Raw genomic sequence first — 17,754 nt, forward strand, 5'->3', positions numbered from 1 at the left:
CAACCTCTGTCTCTCCCCATAGTGGCTGTATTTGAAAACCCGCGTACCGGGTACCCAGTACACACCGCCGACGGCTATAGTGGAGTGACCGGACATCGGATCATTCTCCAAATTTTAACTCGTGGGAATAGCATAACTCGCCCCATTAGGCTGGGTGAACTTATGCGGGATATTTTATGATCCCTCCTTCCGCCCCTGTAATCTATTTGCCTGTTCCAACACAAAGGTAGTGCGTGTCATACGATGTATGGGTGGGCAGCTTCAGATGCGTTGGGACATGTAACATTTTGAATCTGTGATGCTGTGTTCAATGTTCGGGCTGAAACGCCAGTTACTCAGACAATTAGGCTGACGATGAACATGAGGGATCCCTTGAAACCAGGGATGATGCCTTACTAGGCTCCCAGGAGTCTAGGCCCTGTGGTGAAAGTTGACAGCATTTGCGGAGTCCCATCATCATATAGTAAAAGGGCGTTGGATAGCCAGATTGGTACCGAACTGACATAGAGGGGACACCTGCTTGCGTGTGAAGGATATAACCTAGGAATTAGCATGTAATGCGCTTTATGGACGCCTAAGGTTCTATGTGTGACAATATAGAAAACAAGGTCACGAAGGAAGGAATAGAAGCTCCGGGGAAGGAAAGGCGATTGTCTAACGTATAACCAGTTTTTATTGTGTATCCATCTAAATGCTCCTTCAATAAATGCAGTGAAATGTCTAGCCTGTGTATATATTAGTCATGAACTCCTCCTCGCGGGGAAAAGGGGGTATATATGTGCGTATAATTGTCCCAAAGATAAATGCAACTCCAAGCAGGGTGTAGAGATATCTAACCACGATTCCTCATTCATGGCTCTGAACTTCCTGTCTTGCCAAGACCCCAACGGCCAACTTCTCGCATAGCCTCTTCGCCACCCTCAGATAGTCTTCCATTAGAATTGGCAGGATTGCTTGTCCCGAGAACGCCAGCAACACAGCTCCAACCATCACGGCCTCCACCCCATCTAAGTACCTCATTTTTGAACCTCTCGCCAGCGTTCCTATCGACAGAAAGATCGCCACCCCCAAACACATCAGACCAAATCTTATTGGCTATTGCCCGGTCGAATAGGTAACTATAATAAGTTGCGCCATAACCAAACAAATGAGTAAAATAACCTTGCCATGCAGTTTTAGAGTCCGCTGGATCGGGTATGCTGCTGTGGTTGGAGGATACGGCATGAAGGATAGCAGTGCTGTCAATGTGGCATCCGGCAGAGATGGTGTGGTAGGCCTGGTCCATCAACGCCATGATGATCTGCGTTTCATTATCCATGCCGCCATGTATGCTATCACGGTTTTGACGGTTTAGATGAATATTTTGAACCATGTCTTCGGGCAGTGGGTCGTCGGTTGACCAGTGCCGAGCGTATAGGCGCAGAACCTGTGGGTCCATGGCAAAGCTTTCCATCAGCACGGAGGGCAGCTCCGCGAAGTCGGTGACGCAACGGGTTCCTGAAATCGATTGGAGATCTGTGCGGCCAAGCACGGAATGGATAGCGTGCCCCATTTCGTGAAAAAGGGTTCTGACGCTATGTTCCGAGAGGAGAGATGGTTGCGCAGAAGGAGTACTAGAGGTTGGTGTATCAAAGTCGCATATGAGAGCAATAGTCGGTAGTTGATAGAGGCGGTTCGTACCCGGCTTCAAACCTGTAGTCATCCCATCATTGGGGTGTGGTGAGTCGGGTAGCGAAGCACATTCTGCTATCTCTGTTGGAGAAATCTCCCTCGAGCTTCGTAAGGTGAAGTGAGCCGGGTTAGGGCTTTTCCCAGGGCGTGAAAAGAGATCGCAGTATACGACGGCGATGTGGTTGTCATCTTCATCCCACACATCCAGCCTACGGACGTCTGGATTCCACGTCTCCCCTGGTAAGGTTTCGCTCGGAACAAACCTGACACCGTATAGGCGGGTGAAAAGACGAGAAAGTCCCTGCATCACTGTCCCTAGAGAGAAGAACGAAGGAAGCAAATCAGCACTCCGCGACCTCCTCTCCCGGCCGTGTTTGACATAATATTTTTCAATATAATAAGAGTAATCCCAGGGCTGGAGGTTAGATGCCAGTGGGGATTCGATTTGCTTGAGCGCAATTAGTTTGGACAATTCATCATCTAGCTGACCACGGTTGCTTGCATTTAACGAAGAGAGGAAGTTGACCACAGCCTCCGGAGTTCTGGCCATTTTATCACTCAAAGTCATATGTGCATAGCTCTGGTATCCAGATAGTTTCGCCAGCTCAGCTCTCCGCTGAAGTAACGTCTCCAGCCGTCCGATCTGCTCTCGGGAAGAAGTTCGATAGGCAAGATGTATCTGTCGCCTGACCTCCGCATCCTCAACCGTACTTAACGCAGCCTTTGGAGTAGATCCATACATTGGAATAGTCACTTTTGACCAGCGTTTCAGCTTCCGAAGAAGATCCGGGTCCATTCCCTGAAGCTGGTTTTTATTAAAGCTGAGCTGAGACGTCTCTGGATTCATGTTTCTGACAAAGGCAGGGCCAAGCTGGCTGATTTCATTTGACAGAGTCACAAACCGGTGTCTATCCTCAGGAGGTAGATGAATGGCGGACTTTGCAAAGTCTCGTAGAAACGCAGTGGCTGCAACATTTTCCTCCTCGCTCCAGTGGGAGGTAACCTCGGGGTTCTCGATGGCCCGCTTCAACTGCTCATGGAGACCGGGAGTCGTGTTGAGAATATTCATGTACTCGAATATAAACGCAAATGCCTCCGTAGCAGCCTCTTGTATTGCGGGATCAGGATGGTTTGTCTTCATAAACTCGGCCATATCTATCACTCGACAGAGCAAGTCACTCAATCGGTCGAGATCCTTAGCCATCCTCCTGAAATCCTCCAGAGTTGAGGCTGCTAGCACCTTGCCAACGATCTTCTGGCATTTATGAAGCGAGATATGGGCGAATTTGCGGAAGCCTTCTGGGTTCGTGAGATACTGGTTCTGCAGTAAGCCTGTACGCCTCGAGGAGGCCAATTGCCGCTGGGAAAACTCGCGCCAGAACGAATTCGAGTCAAAGACAAGCCGTAGGTTGGTATCATCGTGTCTATTAGCTCCAGATAGGCCTGCTATAGCCGGGTCGAGTTTGGTGCGCTCTGGTACAGCCACCGAGTAGCAGCGAGAAATACCGGCTGTTATACGCAGAAGACACCTGGAGCAGGTCCACGACCGCGGCTGGAGGGCCCGGAGCATTTTCTGCAGTCAATCAGCCGGCCTGCAGACATCCAATTATGCTATTATATCACGGTCGACTGGTATTTTCAAGCGCTCGCTGCCGCCGGGTTGCTGGTTGTTGCTTGCTTGACGTCGGAAAAAGATCGAAGTTTTTCTTTTCTGCCGAGAACGAAAAACCCAAAATGGTCAAACGTCAACTTCAACTTGAACTTCGCTTCTTCTTCCTTCTCCTCCACCATAACTAACGCCCGCGGACAACAGGACATGATGCTTGGTTCAATTTTTCAGCGGGTAAGTCGGGCGTTATTCAATGCATTGCGCGTGTTTGAAGAGAGTTGCTAACTGTGCGCTTCAACTCCAGAGGCTGGCGGCCACAGGCGCTGTCGTGGCCATGGGTGTAGCCATCAGCCCAATTCAAACCGCATACGCAGAGGCACCTCCGCACAGCTCGGTATGTGATATGGTAGCTCGCACGAGGTGATGGGAGGAGCTAGGAACTGTTGTAGATTCGGTTCTTGACGCTGACGATGTTTCTTTAGTCTCCCTCGAAGAAACCGATGTACGATGTGGATGAAGAAGAGAGCACCAACAGCAGCATCCTCCGCAAGATAGAGAAGCCCGCTACACAGCCACCAATGAGCCAGCCGGATTCTCCCTCGCCGCAAGCCCCTACTCTCATCAAGACCCGTTCTCCAACCCCAACTGACCAGTTGGCCGAGCAAATCCGACACGCCCGTCTATTTCTTTACCGCCACTCGCTGGTAGCGGAAAACAGCTTCAACGACACCGTTGCCCGCGTCCTCCGTGCCGAGTCTCAGTTCACAAGCACAATTGCCTCCCTGGCACCACCACGCGAGTCTGGTGAACGGCTGCTACCGGGTGGTATTTATGTCCTGGTATCCGCAATGGCTGGTTCGATTGTTTCGCGGAATCGAGGCATACTGCTCCGAACCGCCTCTCCGATTGCAGTGGGGACAGTCGCTGCCTGGAGTCTGCTCCCAATCACTATGAGAAACGTCTCTGACCTGGTGTGGGAGTACGAGAAGAAGTTTCCTGCATTGGCTGAAAACCATCTCTACCTTCAGTATGTTGCAGAGCACTCGGTACAACAGGCTATCAGGGTCAGTGGCGATGCACGAGTTTGGATGGAGAGCAAGATAGGCCAGGGTCGAGAAAATTTGGAGAAATGGATCAGTAAAGGACTATGAGAGCTTGGCTTCAGTCGACCAACTACACAATAAACAACCAGGAGAAGCGCTATAAATCAGCCTCATGCCAGAGCTGCTCTCGTTATATTCTCTTTCCAAGTGTCATTGTATACATGTACTTTACCAACAACGTTTAGAGGCGCCAAAATTTATATTCCTGTGGATGTTAAAAGCATCTAATTATCTGTTCAATTGGCCGTCTTTTTTAGACCCAGTCTGCCACCTTTAGAACCAAGAAAAACAAGCAGGTTTATCAGGCAATTACTCATCCGGAGGCCTGCCTATATCCTCAGTAGGAGGTGCTGGCGTCGTGGTAGGCGACGGTGATGAAACAGCACCCCCGGCCTTTGGAGGTGGCGCAACCGGCGCTGTCCTAGAAGCAGGTATATAGTCCTCTTTCTGACTCCGTTCTTCGCCTTCTTTAAAGTAGTCATCAAACGAAGGCGCCTCAACATGACGGTTCTTCCGTGCATGTTTAGTCGGCGGTGTTGGCTTTTTGGGCGCACCCGCAGACGAGACTATGTTAGCGGGGATTAGGAATTGGGGTTCAGACACTGGCATAACAGGGTTACTGATGTTGGCTCCTGTGTCATGCCCATCTTCTTTTGTTGCAAAGACAACCTCTCCCGGTCCTGGCACTTCTTCACTCAGGGCCAAAGGTAGCCTGTGAAGTGCACCGTAACCTAGAACTGCACCTAGAGCCCCCTCACCTCCCCAGTTACGATTAGGAACGATTTCAACTTCTCGAACCACGTCGAATTCGTTATTGTATACCCACAGAGTCAGACTTCTGTTCAAATGGTCTTCCACGAGCTCACCAAGCGCAGTCTCCCCGCGAAGCGTCCCACTCGGTGTCCCTAATATATAATCTGAATGTGGTAGTAGGCCAGCCAGATAAGCAGGGCTCTGGGGCGACGGTATTGATAGGACATGCCATATATTCTGTGTCAAGGAGAGCGGTGCCAGCTGAAGCGTTACGCCGAGAGACGGGTTTGATGCTGGTATCGGCACAACAGCTTGATGTGTCCGTTGACCCTGGGAGGAATCAGCTACTTATAGCAATGCATAAGGGCAGACGAACAGTGTAGCGTACCTTAGCACTCCAGAGGTCCAACGATACGCTTGATCCAGCGCAATTGCGTACTTCTGTAGTAAATAGATTCGGGTCTGCTTCGTCCTGGTGTCTGTTAGCAACGATCTCCTGCCGCCCAGACAGCCAACTCCACGTACTATAATGTGCCCATTTATTCCAATAATAAAGTCGAACCACGGCTCTAACGGTAGATCCGGGTTCTTGTTCCGTAGCACCTGGAAGCCATACGCGTTGTCTCTGCTATGCGACTGCGTGGAGGACGTATCTGCATCGAGGCTGCTGATAAGGCGGTTCAGGGCTCCGAACATGGTGCTCGCGGTCGACAGTCGTATCTTTCTCGTATCTTCTTCTCTTTCTGTCTCCTGGACTTCTCCTTTTCTCCTCTTCTTGTCTCCTTGTCTTATTGTCTTATTGTCTTCTTGTTGTGCTTTTGCTTCTCAACTATGGCAAGTTAACTGCAACAACTTCAACTTGGCCCAATCGACATGCAAACAAAACAAACACAGCCTGCAATAGTTGAGTTAACTAGCTGACTATATAACGTCACTCTCGACATCAAAACCAAAAGAATAAGGAGAAAGGAGAGGCGAAGAGAAGAATAACTTGCGGGCCTCGAGATAGAAGATGCACCGCGGAGGAGCCTTTTAATCATGGCCAGGGAGGACGCGGAGTCCGTACACTATCACTACCGCACGAAGGCAGAGGTTCCATGGGATATCCAAAAGTACGTTGATTGGACTGCTAAAATGAAACGCTTGATGGCTGACAGGCAGCTCTAGCTACTGGGCCCAGAGATACAAGATTTTCTCCAAGTACGATGAAGGCGTCTGGCTGACGGATGATGCGTGGTTTGGGGTGACCCCTGAGCCTGTGGCAAAGTGAGTCCTCTTGTCTATTTTCCCAGTGAAGATCTGTCATTCTGACTGGATGTAAAGCAAGATAGCACTGCATATGGCGCAGACAGCCCCGGAGAAGAAGTGTATCTTGATAGATGCATTCGCCGGAGCGGGCGGAAATACCATAGCGTTTGCAAAATCCAACCGGTGGAAGCGTGTCTACGCGATTGAAAAAGACCGGGAGACGCTGAAGTGTGCTAAGCACAATGCTGAACTGTACGGAGTGGCAGACAAGATCACCTGGTTTGTTGGGGACTGCTTCGAACTCCTTCAGAACCAGTTGAAGGATCTTGCCCCATACAGTGTCATATTTGGTAGCCCGCCGTGGGGTGGTGAGTTAACGCTACAGCTACAACACAAGCAATAAGCCGACAGATTAACTAACTAGAACCAGGACCGGGATACAGGTCTGATGCGGTATTCAACCTGTCAACCATGGAGCCTTACTCCCTGGAATTCCTCCATGCTGAGTTCACCAAATTTACTCGGGACGTGGTGCTTTTCCTCCCGCGCACCTCAGATCTGAGACAGCTGGCCGCCACTACTACACCCGGAAAAAAGTCACTCGTCATGCATTACTGCTCAGAAGGCGCAAGCAAGGCATTATGTATATACAACGGAGACTTCAAGCCTATTGATGAATGAAGCGCGACTTTGCTCAGTAACACAACATCTACGCCAAAGGCATCCAACTGTCCACCTCAGTAGCCTGCCTCAGCTAATTCTCAGTAACACTGCTATTGTATCAGATCTTCTATCATTCATCCAATAATTATTTCTTTGCCTATTTATCAACAACACTTTGCGGCGCGTGAAGTTGATATCACGTGATAGCCCCAAAAATGGAAACCTAAAGCTTCTTTTTCGATTTGATATTTCGCGCGCAACAAGCAAAGCAAAGCAAACCAACGAAGGAGAAGGAGAATAAACCTGCCAACGACGTGCGGTTGTTCCTCTGTTTATTACCTGGAAGATATTCTCGCTTGATACGGGGGCGCATGCCCCTGTCATGACCAGCCGAACTGCTTACATCGCCCCGAACGAGCACAAATTGAATGCTGCCTGGGCTACCAACGGTCTTCCCTAGCTCGCCATGTCTGCTTCTCCCTCCGAATCCCCCGCTCCCGAGCCGTCAGGCATGGATAGTCAGCATGCTGGCATCATGGGGGACCTTGCCAAAGATGAGTTTGAGCCTGCAGAGGATGACGATGAGTTCGACAAGGTGGTGCAGCGCATGAACGAACCGAATGCCAACATGGACTTTTTGACCCGAGACCTTGAAATAGGAGAGAAGGCAGACGACGCGATAGACTATGAGGATTTCGATGATGACGAACTTCCAGACGAAGAAGTTGTTGCTCCGAGCGCGAGGCCGCCTACTGCTATACCCCAGGACGACGATCTGGGAGACCTCTTTGGCGGAGATGAAGACTTTCAAGGAGGCCAACAAGGCGAAGGAGACGAGCTAGATGACCTGTTTGGAGATGTACCCTCGTCCCCGGCGCAAAAACAGGCCGGTATTGGGCTCTCGCTTCCAATTACGGACCATTCTATGGAGGCTGCATTTGGAGAGAGTCGCATATCGCAACGGTCCCTTGAAGCGCATGATGATATATTCGCCGAGGATATCGAGAGTGAGAAGGAAGCGCCGCCATCGCCTACTCTTGACATGGATCCAGCTACGCTCCGAGACTATCAGCTGCAGCAAGCCCTGTTTGCGATGTCCGCATATGGGCCTGATAACCCTCCTGCGCCACCGGAAAATAACGAAGAACTGCTTGCTTCCCTATGGCCCAAATTTGATAAAGATGCCCTACCACGTTTCATGGAGCTCATACCACCTAAAAAGGCGCGCTTCATCGGCAAAGCGCCTCTTAAACCTCCTAAGCGGATCAACCCTACAAAGATCAACATCGAACTCGCTCCCGATCAAGAGCGTGCATTTCTGTTTACTGGACAGACCCAAAAGAAACCGGCCGAGTCTGATCAGTTCATCACTGTTATGACTCCGCCATCTATGTCTGCCGAGTCAAGTGATGTAGAAGGCGGTGATGATTCTGATGAGGAACTTCCTGGAGGTATCACCATGGAAGACTTGCAGTTCATATGCGCCGACTGGGATGTAAAGAGTCCTACCCCAGAGAATGACACCGTTGCTACACCTGAGGCCCCTCAAAATGATGAAGATGACTGGCTATTCGAAGTAGCTCAGCCAACTAAGAAGCGCAAACTAGGGAGAGAGCCTGCAGATTACCTGTCATACTCGCATATTGATCTCCCCAGTCTTGATGACCCAGCCGAAGTTACAGCGCTGCTTTCCAGAAAGATCCGGATAGATATGAATGATCCGCATCTGTTGTTGGATGATTATTCTAATAACGAACCCATCACCCAAATCAAACCCAGCAAGCTTCAGAGTACGAATGAAATATCCAGCGGTTTGACCAAGCGCCTCATGCAACGGTACAATATCTCAAATGATGCTGCATACGACATGTTGAAGGAAAATCATCAGAACAAGGTGCGAAGCACTCTTGGCAACATAGCCTTAGAGCACAGCTTGCCTGCAATCCGACTCCAGTGGCCATACTACAAGACAAAACTTGCGAGACCCGAGGCTCGATCATTCCATCGTCCATCACTAACCTTCCATCCAAATCTCCCACTCACCTTCAAAGTCCCAGCATATCTCAAGCGAAAACATCAAAAAGGAAAGGATGCAAAGACCTTGTTCGACACCACAAAATCTCTGTCCTTGGCTGATAACTCCAATGCTTTGTTGATAGAGCATTCAGAAGAGTATCCAACCATGTTATCCAACTTCGGTATGGGAAGCCGCTTGATCAATTACTACCGCAAGAAAAACGCGGAGGACCCGTCCCGGCCAAAGACAGAGATCGGCGAGACAGCCGTTTTGCTTCCTCAGGACAAAAGTCCATTTTCCAGCTTCGGTCATGTCGACCCGGGAGAGACCACGCCAACTATTACTACGGGTCTTTATCGTGCTCCAGTTTTCCGCCAGGAGGTCAAAAGCACTGACTTCCTCATTGTACGGAACAGCACTGGCGTGGAAGGCTCTAGCTACTTCATACGAAATATTGACCACTTGTATGTAGCGGGTCAACAGTTCCCATCTATCGATGTACCAGGACCTCATTCCAGAAAAGTCACAACTGCTGCAAAGAATCGCCTGAAAATGATTTGCTACCGTCGAATTAAACGGAATGGAAATAATAGGGTTAGTGTGGCCGAGGTCACCGAACATTTCCCTGATTCAACAGACATGCAAAACAGGCAAAAGATGAAAGAATTCCTCCAGTTCAACAAAGATCACAAAGAGTGGGAAATGAAGAGCGGGGAAACGGTGCCCAGTGAGGATGTCATGCGCGGATATGTAAAGCCTGAAGACGTCTGCCTTCTTGAGGCCATGCAAGTTGGTCAGCAGCAGCTCCATGATGCTGGATATGATCGTGAATCAGATAACGGTGATGACTACGAGGGCAAGGAAGGAGAAAGTTTGGAACAGCAGCTCGCTCCTTGGAAAACCACCAGGAGCTTCCTTCTAGCCTCTCAAGGAAAAGCTATGTTACAACTTCATGGAGAGGGAGATCCAACTGGCCGCGGAGAAGGCTTCAGTTTCATCAAAACATCCATGAAGGGAGGCTTCAGAGCTGTTGGCGAGAGTGTGGAGGACAAAATCGATGCTCAACGACAAAAGGAGCTTGGAGGGCACAGTTATAATGTTGCCAGGCAACAAAAGTCCTACGAAGAAGCTATCCGCCGAATTTGGGAAAGCCAAAAGTCTAGCCTATCCTCAACTGTCCACCACTCAGATGAAGAGAGTGATGTGGACATGGGAGAAGCTGATGAACTGTTCGGAAAGCCAACGCCGAGATCTGATCGCCCTACACCATCCTTTAGCCGTCGGGATGATGAGACGACCAGTCAGTTCAGTCGATTCAGCACCTCAAGCCAGTCGGGTAAGGTTATGGTAATCTCCCGTCAGATACGCAACAACAAAGGCCAAATTGAGACTGTCAAGGAAGTTATACGAGATGCCAGAGTGATTAAGCAGTATCAGAAACAGCGCCATGAAGCAGATCTTGCAAACATGACGTATGTTCCCTTTACTCTTGCTTTTGTAGGAATAATCACTAACCATGGTACTTCTGTAGGCTTGTTGATATTCAACCTACTGGTAACCCCGAAGTCGATGCTCGAAACATGAAGCAGTATGTATACACCACTCTGTCTTCAACCTGTTATCTCAATGTATATCTAACCAGCTTTTCTCATACAGCATCGAGGATGAGCTTCGCCGTCTTCAACGCAACAAAGAGCGACGCCACGCTCGAGAAAAACAAAAAAGCGTCATGGCAGAAAGCAATCGGGAAATGTCACCAAATACAGCTGCTGGTTCTCCTGCTGCTAGTGGTTCAGGCGGCCCCAAGACTGGAGGCACGCAGAGGAAATGTGCTAATTGTGGCCAGGTCGGCCATATCAAGACCAACAAAAAGTGTGTTGCTCGTTCTTCATAAAATACTCAGCCATCAGCACTTACACACCCGCACACCCGATTCACTGTCCACAAATACCACATATACCATTTTTTTATTTTCACCAACGTTCAATATTCCTTTTCTTCCTATTTTCATCTTCACTCAACAGAAGAAGCACCAGGACATTCTTCCTCTCACTTGCCCACAACCGGCCACTTGATCAGCACAACTTGCTAACCAGATTCTTCAGATTGTGTCCACTTCTAAATGGGTCAATGAGGCCAGAGGACGCTTCCAATTTGCCAGCTTTTGCACTAGGTGTATCTCCTGTGTAGGGGCGTCAGTCCTCTGGCTCCTACCATGTTAATTTTTAAACCCGAATTTTCGCGACAAGTGGTTACGGCGCATCGGTTTGCTTGTTTACGGAATAAAAGAAGGTTAAGTGATATGTTAAATGCAACGCATGTTGGGTTAAGGAGTTTGATTTTGCATTCAACTTTTAGGCATATATCTTATCTTAATACTGTCTTCCGGTCAATTCGCCTCAGAGTTATTAATGATTAAAATGCCCTGGAGGTCATGCACTTCTCTTCGTTGTATTTCAGATGGATTTCAATTTAATACTCTGGTCCACTAGAGTTCGTGATTGTTTCTTCTCCCATGCACTATTCATACCTAAGCTAGTAAAGAGCAAGTCAAATAGAGTGAGCAAATAGGATGAATAGGGCCGATTCGTTATTAGCGAGTGGATTGATTCTAGTAATGATACAGTGACTGTCTAGGGTGCTTAGCACAACCACAACCAAGCACAAATACCTCGAGAGTCCTTCAACAAACGTTACCCAACAAGGCAGTCTAGTTTCAACACTCCGTTTATACCAAAAGACCAATGTATGGAGTACATTGTTGACATACCATTGGCCAAAACCATCTGTTGAGGGCCAACGCTCCCCTTTTCACTGGTCAAAAACGCTAAGGACATCTCTTGGACGTTGATATGAGTATCCCAAAAACGCCTCCCGTTTTCGAATATTCAATGCAATCCTCCCCATATTTTCGTCTCGCAGAATCTTATCACGGGCTTTGCGTTTGCCCTTTTTCTTCGCAGCTTTCTTGACATTAGATGTGTTCTCTACGGCATTGGGGCTTTGTTGATTTTGCTTTGTGTTGGGTGCTGCATTATCATTGCCAACTTCGACATCGTCTGGAAGGATCTCTTCCGTTGTGCCATCATTTCTGTCCGCAACTGTAAGATTGAAATACTTGGTATCTTCCCAGTTCCGCACCTTGGGTACGAATGGAGGTCGCGAGTACTGTATAGCCTCCCATTCGATATTCTTAAAGAAAGCATGGTCTTTGATGTCAGTAGCATCATCTGGGTATACGTAATAGCCTTGATAATTCTTGTTCACCCTATCAGAGGACTTATAATCATTCAACAAATACTTCTGAGAAGACAGCCGTCTATCTTTTTCTTGAAGTATTTGTTCAATTAGATTAATGGCATCATCGGAAACCAATCGGTCGGAGGGTCGTTCTTCGGGAAATGACAAATATTCCTCATGGTGCTAAATCTTGCCTGTTAGTCCACAGCCCACCAGGTATATTTATAAAATTGCGCTGATGGAACCGTACCGTGATCCTATGCTTGGTATTTTCTCTGCAATCGGCTGCGAACGGCGTATAACCAAATAGACACTACAGATCATTGATTAGCATCAAACATGACAGAAAGTGAAATTGGCTAATCTGAAAGCCTGAGGGTGTAGGGAATACCTCAAACAGAATTATGCCAACGCTCCACCAGTCGCATCTACCATCATACGGTTCCCCATTTACAACTTCGGGGGCCATATACTGACTAGTGCCCACCATACTGACCGCCAACCTCCTTCGCTCTCGGCGGTTTCTCCATCGAAGAATATCTTCACGTGGACAAGGTTGCTTTCGATCCCCCCTATCCGCTAATTCGGCGTTTTTCCCGTCAGGGGAGTTTGAAATCTTATATGCCTTTTTGACTTCTCTGACCCCATTCTTCTTATCCTCACTGTCTCCTTCAATCTTGATGCCCAATTTCTTGAGCAATGACTGTCGATGATTATTGAAGTATGACTCGTTGTGAGACCAATGTCCATCAAACGCGAGCCCAAAGTCAGAAATCTTCAGGTGGCCAGACGCTGAGATCAGAAAATTGTCTGGTTTTACGTCTCGGTGGATCCAACGAAGTCGGTGGGCTTCCTCAATGCAGAGAATCATTTCAGCAACGTACCATTTGGAAATTTCCTCAGATAAAATATGCTTTCTCATGAGTAAAGACAGAAAATCACCACCAACCATGTAATCCATTACTAGGTAGAGATTGTGTTTATCCTGGAAGCTCGAAATGAGCGGTACAATCCAGCGGGATTTATTGGAAGCGACTAAGAAGTCCCTTTCTGCTCGCAGGTGGCCTTCTTGACAATTTAGGAGCATTTCTGACTTCCGTATAACTTTCATCGCGAAAACATTCTTTTTAGGCCTTCCTGGGTCCTTTCGACGAAATGGTCGTGGTGCCTTCGGGGTTGGCCGTTCAGGCTCAATGCTAGTATTCTTTTCTTTAACTAAGCGGACAACTCCAAAGCTGCCTCTTCCCAATACCTTGATTACTTCATATTCTGACACCAAGGGGCTCTTTCTACCATCTCTTCGGTTCGAATGTGTTTTTATAACTCGATCTCTTCGAAGGTGATTGGATTCCTGACAGTACCAAGCATACCGGGCTTCCTGTCGCTCCTCCTCTGAAAGGGGCAACGAGTATATAACTTGTTCCAGTTCACGTTGACGGCGTAGCCTGGGAGGCTCTTTGGAAAATAAAGAGTCAAAGTATGTCTCAAGGAAAATTTTTGCAGCGGCAGCTGCTTCGACGGTAGCAATGGACGGCTTAATAAGGGGCGGCTGGGTGTCTCCAAATGAGGATTGTGGGGCCTCCGACGATGCACTATTTGCCGCTTGAGCACCCTTTTCTTTGCTAGCCAAACTTGCTGATATCCTTTTTGGCTGAGAGACAGGGCTGCCTTCCGAGGTAGGATTGGTGGATTGGCTTTTGTGAGAAGTCCCACTCCCACTGAGGTGGGAAGCAGAGGAGTCCGAGTCATCCTGAGCGTTGTCACCCAGCTTCTGAAGTGGGGATGGTGTGGACGGCTGTGCACCAATCGAAAAGCTACCTATAGCTGGCCGCAGGCGTAGATTTGTACGGCGAACTACAGTTGGGGGCCCGAATGACATTGAAAATTTATCTGAAATTCTCTTCGTTAAACCTATCCCAGAATGAAGACGCTGCTGACGGGATACTAGGTTTTTGGCGGTCCTAGGTGTTGTCTGCTCCGTGAGGGCGTCGTTAGCACCGGCCTCCTTTTTAGCAGGGTGTCGACTTCGATCGGCCTTCCTCTCCCTCTTCTGTTGCAGAGTACTCAAATCTGAGGACTGATTATTGCCTTGGTGATTTCTCTCAGGACTGGAAGGCGAATTTCCGTTCGTACCCTCGTCTTCTCTACTTGGCTGGCAAATCTTTTTTGGTATATCCTGGGAGGTTATGCTACCTAAAAATTGGATCAATCAGTATGGGATACGTCTCGGATGTTCAAGATGTAACTAACCTCCGCTTTTGTTTGTCTTGAATAATGAAAGAAGTTTCGATCCTTTCTGCTTAAGAAAGCCACGAACTGACTTTGTACCTTTGGTACTGCCGACTCCTTCGGTCTGTAAAGAGAACTGTGGTGACAGTGGATCGTTAACATCGACTAGAGCCACTGCCTTGAAAGGGTTTCCGACTGGAGAGATACTCTCGGGGTTATTCATGATATCGTCATGGGGCTGGCAGGTATATAAATATACCCAGAGACAATGAATGGAACTAGAAAGCCCGGTGGCTAGCAGAAGCCATCTGGTTCTTCCGGTGAAATACGTGAGGTAAAGAGTGAAAAGTAGGGTATAATAAACGTAGCAAAGATTACTATGTAATGATGTTATATCGTCGCGTAAGTAACCGCCGAATAAACGATAGTAGCGTTTCCCATTCGTAACTTGCATGGAGGCAGAGCGAGAGCATTCCGATTGCTCTGTGATACAAGTTTGATCGGAAGGACATAGACGCTGCATCTCTGTGGTATCGTTCATGAAGAAAGCCCAAGCTGCTTGGGCAGAAATGGCGGAAAGGGCGAAATGAAAGCGGGATTTGAGAGAAACCCCGACTGTGGCCACGGACCATTAAATATCGTGACATCATTGCTGGCAAAAGAGCTAATCGTTCAATGATAGTTTAGAACAAGATCCTGTAGTTGTCCGTTATTCTTCTTGAAGTAACGGAGTTGATAACTTTTGGCAGTCAAGAGTCGATGATGTTGATTTATGCTTAAAAAAACCTTATTTGACGGGGACACGGGCCACATCGTGACCTTGCTGGGATAGGCAGGGATGGCTTGAGCGTGTCAACCATTTTGACTAACTTATGGGCAAAACAAGGTGAATTATACGATCTGAGTGTTATTCTATAGGAAAGAAGTCTTAATCGATAATACACATGCAGATATAAAACGCCAGTCTTTTTGGGGGTCGTCCGACAACACCTCGAACAAATTAGAACGAAGCAAAGGCTAACAAAGGAAATAAGAAACACGATGTGACTATAAACCAACAGAAAGCCTTGAATTATTTTTTGTTGGGTGTCTTTTTTTATTTAACATCAGTTGAGAAACGTAATGGGTATGAGACTACGGGCCTCGTAGACTCCATTAACTGGAGTTAAAGTGGATGGGTATTTATTTGATGCTCAGGAGCTTAACGTCGAAGATGAGTTTGGAGTTGGCGGGAATGTCAGGAAGAGATTTCTTTCCATAGGCAAGATGAGCTGGGATAGTGAGTCTTCGCTCACCGCCGACAGCCATGCCGGGGATACCGATGTCCCAGCCCTTGATTACTTCACCCGTTCCAACCTTGAAGGTGAAAGGCTTTCCGGATTTATTAGCTAGATCGTGAGTTAGCATCTGCAGAACGAACAGAGGATAGAGCTGGGTACCTACAGTCGAAGACCTTGCCATTCTCGAGCTTTCCAATGTATCTCATGCCAATTCGATCACCCTTCTTAACCTGCTTGCCCGCTCCAAGCTTCTTGTCGTCAACAGTAACTCCTTGCACTTGCTTCACTCCAAGGGTGCCAGTTTGGGCTGTCTTGGACGGAGTAGGGCCTTGTTCTAGGTCCTTCGCGAACTGAACTTTCTTGTCGGACTTGGTGTTGGCCTTAGCAGCCTCTGTCTCGGCTGCTTCGCCATTGTTCTTCTTTAGTTTCTTCAACTGTTTCTTGCTCAACTTGACCCCACCATTGGTCGCAGGCTCGTCCTTCAATGTCTTAGAGATCATGTCATCCAAGTTTGGCTCCTCATCTGAATCATCTGCGGGACGCTTCTTGCCCTTCTTCTCCTTCTTGGATTGCTTAGTATGAGCCTGAGCCTTGACCTCCTCCTCCTCATCGGTGTCGATCTCCATAACTCTGGGATTGGCCATGTCATCTAGTTCGTCACTCTCATCATCATTACCCACGAGGGCAGCTAGCTCATCTTCATCGGGAGAGAGGTCGTAGTCATCCTCCTCATCCTCATCTTCCTCCTCGTCTTCACTGTCATACATGTTTTCGAGGGGAGTCACATAGTTTCCAGTGACGTAGACAGTGTGAGTGCCGGTGACCTTGAAGAACACACGCTCACCTTCACCAACAACAAAGTCCAAGGTCTGCTGGCAGTTCTGTAATAATTGTCAGCATTTTCCTTATGCAAAACGGTTTGTGACTAGAGTGTGAACATACACGCTCTGGGTCAAGTGTGCAGACGACAACTTCGTCAAGTTCCAAATCCTCGTCGCTGTCACTATCTTCTTCATCGTCCATGGCCTTTCCCTTGCCCTTAACTAGTTTAGAAATGGCAGCAGCGAGGTCAGTCTCCCCCTCCTCCTCGTCGTCATCATCGTCTTCCTCCATACCGTCATCCATATCCTTCAAGGCGGCTTCAAGCATGGCCTTCTTCTTTCTGGCTGGATCACTCGGGCCGCCATTGGTCTCATCGTCGGACTCATCATCCTCCTCACCTTCGTCATCCTCTTCGTCTTCATCATCGTCGTCATAATCAAGGCCAGGAGGAGGACGGATGATCTTCAGCGTAGCTCGGGGGGCCTTGCTGGCCTGGGCCTCATCCTCGTACTCCGGAACCGCGTCGGGATCAATTGCGGCCATGGTCACACGGAACTACATCATATTTCAGTCAATTAAATCTCCTCTTCATGAACAGGATATTTACCAGGGAATTCATCTACATACCATGGCGGCGGCATCAGGGACAGCAGGCACAAGGGCGCCTGGAGGCACCTTGGCCGCATAGAGAGCAACTGGCTGAGTTCCTGACATGATTATCTTGAGTGAGCGAGAGAATTCCGTGCAGTGCAAAACTGGAAAAAAATGAATGGACAACGGCTTAGCTCGTTCTCTTAACGACGAGGAGAAAATCTCGATCAAATAGAGAATTTTCTCTGGAGCTCCAACTCGTTTCCACATAGCAACGAAAAGAAAGGAAAAAAAGTAAATAATTTTTTTCAACATGATGACGCTAGACTAAAGGTGGCTAGCATTAAAACATGACTAATAATCACCCGACTACATAATATCATGTGACTCTTGGATTTGGCGTGTTTTTTTCGTGTCCAAAAAGTCATTAAGGGGACAAAAAAGTAGCAGCAGCACGACGATAACTGTATCAAGGAGAGATCAGGCGTGATGACGGTTTGGTGAAGCAATTTGAGGCTTAATACACGG

At 48.2% G+C, this 17,754-nt stretch overlaps 7 protein-coding genes across 12 annotated transcripts; 3 read left to right on the forward strand and 4 right to left on the reverse strand.

The window, feature by feature from the left end:
* Positions 1-50: 50 nt before the first annotated feature.
* TERG_03374 (uncharacterized protein) lies at positions 51-3,241 on the reverse strand (the record flags this gene model as incomplete). The annotated part of the gene is made up of 1 exon (XM_003236281.2): positions 51-3,241. One exon carries the CDS (start codon positions 3,239-3,241, stop codon positions 851-853), a length of 2,391 nt encoding a protein of 796 aa, XP_003236329.1. The 3' UTR covers positions 51-850.
* Positions 3,242-3,490: 249 nt separating this feature from the next.
* TERG_03375 (uncharacterized protein) lies at positions 3,491-4,431 on the forward strand (the record flags this gene model as incomplete). The annotated part of the gene is made up of 3 exons (XM_003236282.1): positions 3,491-3,514; positions 3,585-3,674; positions 3,763-4,431. 3 exons carry the CDS (start codon positions 3,491-3,493, stop codon positions 4,429-4,431), a joined length of 783 nt encoding a protein of 260 aa, XP_003236330.1.
* A 261-nt stretch (positions 4,432-4,692) lies between these two features.
* On the reverse strand, positions 4,693-5,832 carry TERG_03376 (uncharacterized protein; the record flags this gene model as incomplete). The annotated part of the gene is made up of 3 exons (XM_003236283.1): positions 4,693-5,466; positions 5,525-5,608; positions 5,662-5,832. The coding sequence occupies 3 exons, from the start codon at positions 5,830-5,832 to the stop codon at positions 4,693-4,695; spliced, it is 1,029 nt and encodes a 342-aa protein (XP_003236331.1).
* A 342-nt stretch (positions 5,833-6,174) lies between these two features.
* On the forward strand, positions 6,175-7,065 carry TERG_03377 (uncharacterized protein; the record flags this gene model as incomplete). Its single annotated transcript, XM_003236284.1, has 4 exons — positions 6,175-6,248; positions 6,304-6,402; positions 6,460-6,752; positions 6,815-7,065. 4 exons carry the CDS (start codon positions 6,175-6,177, stop codon positions 7,063-7,065), a joined length of 717 nt encoding a protein of 238 aa, XP_003236332.1.
* A 448-nt stretch (positions 7,066-7,513) lies between these two features.
* On the forward strand, positions 7,514-11,254 carry TERG_03378 (uncharacterized protein; the record flags this gene model as incomplete). Of its 3 annotated transcripts, XM_003236285.1 has the most annotated exons (4): positions 7,514-10,536; positions 10,596-10,652; positions 10,721-10,936; positions 11,170-11,254. In XM_003236285.1, the coding sequence occupies 4 exons, from the start codon at positions 7,514-7,516 to the stop codon at positions 11,252-11,254; spliced, it is 3,381 nt and encodes a 1,126-aa protein (XP_003236333.1). The 3 variants fall into 3 exon arrangements, with proteins under 3 accessions (XP_003236333.1, XP_047605923.1, XP_047605924.1); XM_047749560.1 differs by lacking the exon at positions 11,170-11,254 and having other exon boundaries at positions 10,721-10,958; XM_047749561.1 differs by lacking the exons at positions 10,721-10,936; positions 11,170-11,254 and having other exon boundaries at positions 7,514-10,648.
* A 621-nt stretch (positions 11,255-11,875) lies between these two features.
* TERG_03379 (AGC/NDR/NDR protein kinase) lies at positions 11,876-14,756 on the reverse strand (the record flags this gene model as incomplete). Its single annotated transcript, XM_003236286.1, has 4 exons — positions 11,876-12,487; positions 12,555-12,617; positions 12,696-14,497; positions 14,555-14,756. 4 exons carry the CDS (start codon positions 14,754-14,756, stop codon positions 11,876-11,878), a joined length of 2,679 nt encoding a protein of 892 aa, XP_003236334.1.
* Positions 14,757-15,715: 959 nt separating this feature from the next.
* On the reverse strand, positions 15,716-17,541 carry TERG_03380 (uncharacterized protein; the record flags this gene model as incomplete). Of its 4 annotated transcripts, XM_003236287.2 has the most annotated exons (4): positions 15,716-15,921; positions 15,977-16,694; positions 16,756-17,190; positions 17,263-17,541. In XM_003236287.2, 4 exons carry the CDS (start codon positions 17,539-17,541, stop codon positions 15,716-15,718), a joined length of 1,638 nt encoding a protein of 545 aa, XP_003236335.2. The 4 variants fall into 4 exon arrangements, with proteins under 4 accessions (XP_003236335.2, XP_047605926.1, XP_047605925.1 ...); XM_047749563.1 differs by lacking the exon at positions 17,263-17,541 and having other exon boundaries at positions 16,756-17,178; XM_047749562.1 differs by having other exon boundaries at positions 15,918-16,694.
* Positions 17,542-17,754: the final 213 nt, after the last annotated feature.

This window comes from Trichophyton rubrum (genome assembly GCF_000151425.1).
Source record: "Trichophyton rubrum CBS 118892 genomic scaffold supercont2.3, whole genome shotgun sequence".
NCBI classification, from domain to species: Eukaryota; Fungi; Ascomycota; class Eurotiomycetes; order Onygenales; family Arthrodermataceae; genus Trichophyton; species Trichophyton rubrum.